Here is a 7,766-nt window from a genome sequence, read left to right as displayed (position 1 = left end):
TGCATTACTCAATATGCTTGTTCTCCAAAGAAACTGAAGCCCTGAAGAGCCTTTTGATTTTGCCTTTAAAATACATTTTCCTTCAGAGAACTTGAATTAGGTGGAGAAATTTACCTACTCAATTTACTGCAGGAGTTGAGAGCACTGGGAACAAGAGTTCATTTTGAACAGTGACTATTTCCAGGTAGTTTAGATAAAGCAGCATCAAGTTCGTACAGTGGAAGACTAATTGTTGCCACAATAAAATATCCACACTAAAAACACTATTTTGAGCATAACTTTGTACTTTCTTCAGCCTGCACTTTGTTTCATAAATGATGACACTGATTTTGGAGGTTTTGCTACCAGTTACTGTTCAGACTGATGCAAGAAGCATAGTTTGGACAGAGTACTGGTGGTTGTTTTTTTTTTAAAGAATAACTGAAATCAAACTTCCCCACATACCCAAACAAAAGGCATGTCATTGCTTGCATTCGTTACTGGCCAGATTGCAGTAGCACCAACCCCTTAGGTTTATAGACTGAAGTAGTGGCCTGCAGTTCCCAGGTAACCCAAAATGCTTGGCTTTCCAAGTCACCTCAGGCTTCTAAGATCCATCCTTCACCATCCCTCCAAAGCTGCTGAGATGGGGTCAAACAATGAGGAGAGGTGGATCATTTGCATGTGAGGACAATACAAAGGGGTTATAGGATAGGACTTACAGTAAATAGAAACCATCCCCATGGAGAGGAAGGAGGTAAAGGGCAACTAGGAATAAGTAATAGAGGAAGCTAGAGCCAGGGCTGCTCCAGAGCCACATGTCTGCACCTTGTGTCAGAACATGGATGGCATTCCCCAGGATGTGGACAGAATCGAGTGGATGCAGAGAGCGACGAGGATGATCAGGGGCCTGAAGACTAAGCCCTGCGAGGAAAGACTGAGGGAGCTGGGAATGTTTAGTCTGGAGAAGAGATTGAGGTGGGACATGATTGCTCTCTTGAAATATTTGAAGGGCTGTCACTTAGAGGAGGGGAAGGAGCTGTTCCTGTTGACAACAGAGGATAGGATTTGCAATAATTGGTTTCAATTGTGGGTGGAAAGGTACTGGCTGGATATTAGGAAAAAGTTTTTTACAGTAAGAGTTGTTCGACAGTGGACCAGCTACCTCGGGAGGTGGTAAGCTCCCCCTCACTGACGGTCTTTAAGCAGAGGCTGGACAAGCACTTGTCAGGGATGCTCTAGGCTGATCCTGCATTGAGCAGGGGGTTGGACTAGATGGCCTGTATGGCTCCTTCCAACTCTGAGTACAATTCTATGGTATATTCCTAACACTTTAGGAATTGAGATGATCCTCTGCCTACTATGAGGGGGCCACGAGGTGAGGCTGGATGTCAGTGGGACAGAAGTCCTGATGGGGGCAGTGAGGGATGCCTCTGTATAGGCAATATCTGTCATGTAGTGCAGTGCATAGCAGCCCATCCCCCAACCTCCCATCCCTGTGCAGCACCAGCATTATCAGATATACCAAAAGTACTTTCCACATTTGAAAATCCCCACAGCACCCCTCAGGTTAGCTAGAGCCATGTCTCCAGCTTGCAGAACTTTGGAAACAAGTGACTTGACTGGCCAAAGCAACTGCCGGATTCACTTCAAATTGCCATAGGGATCCCGGCACTGACTATGAACCCTGTTGGCTGAGTAGGTGTAGCAGCCTTGATCTTGTTGCAGTGCCTCATTGGTGACAAAGTCCCACGTAAGGGACAGCAGCCAACAGTTTCTAAATTAGTCTGTTTGGCTTACTGTAATTAACTTTCATAACTCTTCAAAGCTTCTGTCATTTATTTTCTATGGTCTTCCAAGCTGTGTGATGTCTAGTTTTAATTCTTGTATTTGATTTTTGTTCCATTGTTTTCTTTCACTTTAGGGGTCACCTTTTATTCAAAGTCTCCCAGTTCTTTAGAAAAAAATTACTTTGTTGTCCTCAATAATCCCTTCCTGAGTGCGCTTTCCCCTCACTTTATTAATCTTCCTTTGCAGCCATATGAAAGAATCATGTAAAGTAATTATCAGTCCCTTATCCTTCATTACCCTAGACACCCAAAGCTGACATATTAAATATTCAACAGTCGGGGACATTTTCCTGGTTTTTCACATTAAAGAGATGCAAATACTATGCATCCATTAAGAACACAAGAAGAGCCCTGCTGGATCAGACCAGTGATCCATCTAGTCCAGCATTCTGTCTCACACAGTGGCCAACTGGTTCATCTGGAGGGCCAACAACAGGGCATAGAGGCCGAGGCCTTCCCCTGATGTTGCCTTCTGGCACAGGTATTCAAAGGATTACTGCCTCTGAACATGGAGGTTCCCTTTAGTCTCCATGGTTAGTATCCACTGAATCTGACTAATCCCCTTTTAAAGCAGTCGGTGCCTGTGGCCATCACTCTGGCAGCAAATTCCACATTTTAATCACTTGCTGTGTAAAGAATTTCCTTTTGTCAGTCCTGAATCTACTGTGCATCAGCTTCATTGGATGCCCTCGAGTTGAAGATCCTTTCCTTGAGTTTCCTGTTCCACATGATTCTGCTCCTGCAGCAGCCAGACTCACAGTATGGACTACTTAGGTGGTGTGGCACTGTAGCTGGAAATGCTTCTGGCAGGGTGGAAGCCAGGTGGTCGAGAGGGATAGATTGGCTGAAAATTGAGATCCCACAACTGGCCTGTGATTAGGCTGTGTATGACACAGGGTTGGGGACCCAAACCCAACCTGTGTACTCTGTAATACAGGGGTGGGGAACGTCAGGCCCGGGGGCTGTTTAAGGCCCACGAAATCATTTGGTCTGGCCCTTGTGGGTCCTGGCAGATCTCTAGCTCAGAAGGATCTAAGACTGGTGATCTGCCCCCTCCTGTGGATAGGAATAGCCTCTATTCAAGGCAGATGTGAGTTTGTTTTCTGAGAAAAGGAACCTTTTCCCCCCTTGCAGAAGAGGCGTTAGCTATGGAGCTGCTAGGACCGCCCAAGAAACTGTTAATCCTTTCCCACCAGGGCTGTGGAGAAACACATTCCCTCTGTACTACAAGAGGGTGGGGGCGGAAGTGGCGACAATAGAGGGGTTAAAGGGGGCAGGGCCAGAATGCACGCGGGGGGGGGGAGTTCTTAGCTAGTGTGTCCTTATTTCACCCCTGCAGGTGGAGGTAGCAGGAGTCGGCTGGAGAATCCGGCCCCGACCATGCAGAGCAGGAGCAACTCCAGCGTGTGGCTGGATGGCTACACCCGGCTGGTGCAACAGACCATCCTGTGCCACCTGATTTAGTGGGATGGCTCAGGATTTGATATTGTTGAGGACTTAATAAGGTGTGTTATTTAGAACGTTAGCATAGGTAGATCTGAGAACCGTTTTTAACTTCTGTGCAAAACTGCAAGCATGCATTTTTATTCACTGTTCTAGCAATTCAGAGTTTTTTGCCTTGTACAGACAGATCACAAACTGACAAACAACCCTGGTCTATTGTCTATTGTTAAAAACTAATGTATAATGTTACATAGAGCTGTGAATAGATGACTTCATATCCAGAACAATCATAGGATGAACAGAACAATTTTTGCTACAAATGTTCACTGGGAATGTATCACTGCTTAAAGGTGCATCGCATTAGACCTTTAGAGGTTACAAATCATAAGGGTTAATAAAATCATGTTGGCTCATGTAATTTAGTCTTTTTTTGCAAAGGCTATAGTAAGAATCTTAGAAGTAATTCATTCTAAATTCAAGTTCGTTAAGAGTAAGAATCCCTGACCTGGATGGCCCAGGCTAGCCTGATCTTGGAAGCTAAGCAGAGTCCGGCCTGGTTATTACTTGGATGAGAGACCACCAAGGAAGTTCAGAGTTGCTATGCAGAGGCAGGCAATGACAAACCACCTCTGGGTGTTTGTATATGTGTGTTTTTTTGCATTGAAAGGCATACAGGGTCACCATAAGCCAACTGCGATTTGATAGCACTGCGCACAGAATAAGAAATGACATGTTTGTATATTTTCTTTTAATCTCTTTGATACATACTAGCATTCTCTATATTTGATCTTTTTTTACTTGATTGTTTTAAGATTTAAAAATAACACTATGTTCTTTGGCTGGGATACAAGGTTTTCACCCAATTTCTGGAATAAATTAAACTTCTGATTGCCTTGGTCAGGAGGCTGGTACCTGGTAAAGAGTGATGATTAGCTGAAATGATTTTTAACCCACTGAAAAAATTTACTTCATTCATACCCCACCTTTCTCCCCAATAGAAACTCAAAACAATTTACATCATTTTCCTCGACTCCGTTTTTATCTGCGAGGTAGGTAAGGTTGAGAGAGTGACTGGTCCAAAGTTAACCAGTGAGCATCGATGGTGGGTGGGGATTCAAATCTGGGTCTCTTAGATCCTATTCCAACCACTACAACACACCAATGGCCCCCTTCCTCCCCCCTCCCACTAGTGTGTTTATAATAATGTGTGTTAATGAGAAAGGCTGTGAACACTGGCCATCCTGTTTTTGAAGTCTCATTTGAATGAAAGAGATGCATGGCTGTGTTCGTATTTGTTTGTCCCTGTCCTCACGCCTTCCAACCCCACATTAAAAAATCTGAACGAGCGGGCAACGGCCATGCGTGTGCTGTGATTCTATGTGATAATTTCAACGGTGGCTTCTCCTTCCCCATCCCATTCCTGTTTGTTTGAATGGAGTCCATGAACAAACGGCATTCATTCTGTGACACACCAACACACCTCAAATACTTTGCTTTGCCAAGGTTCCCTCCATGGATTATCAACCGTCTCGACTACATTGTAATTGTACACAGTCCCTCACACTGCTCAATCACCTCCCACTCACACTTGTTTCCTTTCATGCACGAAGGACAAATATGCTACGGTCTAAAGGAAATATATTTGTCAGGCAACTGACAGGCGGGGAAAGAAAACTAGGTCTGGTCACGCTCCGTGGGATGGAGAGAAGAGTTAGTTTTTATATGCCAACTTTCTCTACCACTTAAGGGAGACTCAAACCGGCTTACAATTGCCTTCCCCTCCCCACAACAGATATCCTGTGAGGTAGGTGGGGCTGAGAGAGCTCTAAGAGCTGTGACTAGCCCAAGGTCATCCAGCTGGTTTCATGTGTAGGAGTGGGGAAACAAATCCAGTTCACCAGATTAGCCTCCGCCACTCATGTAGAGGAGTGGGGAATCAAACCTGGTTCTCCACTGCTCCAAACCACCGCTCTTAACCACTACACCAGCATTCATGAACTTACTAAGAACAACAAATGAACTGTAAAAGTACTGTAACAGCAAATCATGGTTTGATCCAACAGATTATGTATGCCGGAACTACATTTCCCCATTTAAACATTTGAACATAATGAGATTCTGTTGCAGTCATGATGATACTTCTGTAGGCCCAAATTAGGCCCAACGTTGAAGTTCTAGGCCCAGTCTGCAAGCTGCCAATGGAGCACATTTAGAATCCAAGCAACGCTTTGTACGGGAAAGGTTCAGCACTCTCCATCCTAAACTAGGTCAGACAGAGCAGATACAGAAACAGCACTGCTGTTTCTAATGGGAAGGGATTAACTTTTTAAAAAAAGTCAGCAGGGGCACATTTCTTGAAGAAAAAAGCATAAAAGTTTATTGTATGCAAGAACCGAAAGAGAGACACTCCATGGTATATGTACATTCATTTACAAGACAAAAAAAAGAGGCGAGTATTTACAACAATTTGTCCCTTTTGAATATTTATAGATATATGTATAGATATATACACACCAATGTGGATCTCTTCTATTTACAAGCAGAAAAGGCCTCGCAAGATGAAAGGCAGACTGAAAAGGCCAATGCTCTGAAATCCAGTGAAACCAGAAAAGGAATTGAAGCAGGGGAAAAGGGCAACTTCAGGATGGCAAGGGTGGACTGGAGATGGGGGCACCTGGCCTAGTCTAAAATTTTGGGGAGAGAAGTGAGAGGAAGGGCCATACCTACACATGTGTCGGTGACATGCACATGACCCATGTCTCCCTGCTGCGTCTTCCTAGTAACATTTAGAAACACATGACTGGACACTGTTGTTTCCTTCCTCCCAGTTCATTGGATGCCACTCATCGGGGCAGGGAAACATTGAATACAATGACATCATCTTGCTTGTTTCCAGACACAGAGAAGGGATACGTATAGATCAGCTGCCCCTGCCTAAGAACCTGAGGGGGGAGGGGGAGATTGCTCCAGCCAAATCTCAAGTCTTTGGCACAGAAAAACTGGTGTGCTCAGCTCCTTGGACTAGGGGTGGCTATGGACAAAGGAGTGACCCGGCGGCCTCCTCGCTCCGTCAAATGTGATGGGCGACACACACAAGAAGCCCCTTTATTGACATTCACACAGAAGTAAGCCCCACTGATTTCAGTGGGACTTATTCCTAAGTAGGATTGCAGCCTAAGGAAGTTGGAAGGCACCTGTCAGCCCCAGAAGATGCCCAACAGCAAAGTAATGAGGGAGAGGACCACTTTTACATTCTGGTCTAAAGTGGGCCTGTGAGACCTAAGTCAGCCATGGCCAAGGTGTGAATCCATACCAGGTTTTTACATTGCCGCACATCTGGAGTCTTTTGTCCGAGCTGTGCGATGCAGCAGTTCACGTTCAGGAAGGCAAATCACCAAAGAGCAGCTGCAAATGGTCTGGCTGGTGCAGCTGCAGAAACGCATCTTCATGCTTCGTTGCAAAGGGGAGCGACAGCGAGGAGAAGCTGCGTGGGTTGCCGGTTTTTCCAAGGAAGAAATTACTTCTTCTGCCTTTTGGAGAGGGCTGTGGCTCAGTGGTGGAGCATCTGCTTGGCATGCAGAAGGTCCCAGGTTCAATCCCCGGCATCTCCAGTTAAAGGAACCAGGCAAATAGGTGATGTGAAAGACCTCTACCTGAGACCCTGGAGAGCCGCTGCCGGTCTGAGTAGACAATACTGACTTCGATGGACCAAGGGTCTGATTCAGTAGAAGGCAGCTTTATGTGTTTGCCGATTGTGAGTAACTGAAAAAAGGCCTTCCATGACGGCGGACTCCTTGGCAGGTCTACTTCATTCCTTGTCCCCTTCGTAGACAGAGATTCCAGATTCCAACTTTGGGGCTCTACCCTCCTCCCTGGGCAATGGGCTGATGTAGAGAGGAAGCCGCAGGCTGCTGATTCGACGGCGGCTTTCTTTGCTAGTCCAGCTCAGCGTCTGTGCTGTCTGTTGGGCTACAGTTCGCTGGAGCGCACTGCTGGCTCAAGTTTGTGGGACAAGGCAGTGAGGACCTTGTGGAACTTCTCGTAGCGCTCACTCTGGCTGCTCTCTGCACCTCGGCTGCCCCACAGGAGGCGCAGCTGGAACTCCGTGCTGAAGACCTCGAGCAGTTCTGGTCTCGGCTGGAAGCCTGCAAGGGGAACCGAGAAGGTCTCAGAGGAAGAAGAACTAGCTTTGGTCTCTGCGGGGCTTATCACAGGGGAGAAGGGGCACAGGTGTTCGTTTAGCTGAAGGAGGCCAAGTTTAATTGTCCGTGAAAAACTGTAGGCAGCCACCTGTCTCTTTGATTTCCCAGGATCAAATGTTACTTTAAAAATGGGTTGCACAGCAATATTATTGCTCATTCCTCCCCATATTGCTTTAGTTTATTAGATTATTATACTGCCTTTTCTTTCATTATTTTTCAGGGGCCTTTTATGCAGGGATGTTTCCCCGCAGTCACCCCCCCCAACTGCTTCGGGGCATCCTTTTGATTATGC

At 45.9% G+C, this 7,766-nt stretch overlaps 1 protein-coding gene across 1 annotated transcript in view; it reads right to left on the bottom strand.

Annotated features, from left to right (window-relative positions):
* Nucleotides 1-7,241: 7,241 nt before the first annotated feature.
* SH2D3C (SH2 domain containing 3C) overlaps nt 7,242-7,766 on the bottom strand; it is a 39,515-nt gene continuing 38,990 nt past the window's right edge. Inside the window, exon 10 of the mRNA XM_056860256.1 lies at nt 7,242-7,417. Within this exon, the coding sequence (XP_056716234.1) occupies nt 7,242-7,417 (176 nt within the window). The remainder of the gene's footprint in view (nt 7,418-7,766) is intronic.

Source organism: Euleptes europaea, chromosome 14, assembly GCF_029931775.1.
Source record: "Euleptes europaea isolate rEulEur1 chromosome 14, rEulEur1.hap1, whole genome shotgun sequence".
Classification (NCBI taxonomy): domain Eukaryota; kingdom Metazoa; phylum Chordata; class Lepidosauria; order Squamata; family Sphaerodactylidae; genus Euleptes; species Euleptes europaea.
The sequence above is the reverse complement of the archived record's forward strand: the minus strand, read 5'-3'. Positions and strand labels throughout refer to the sequence as shown.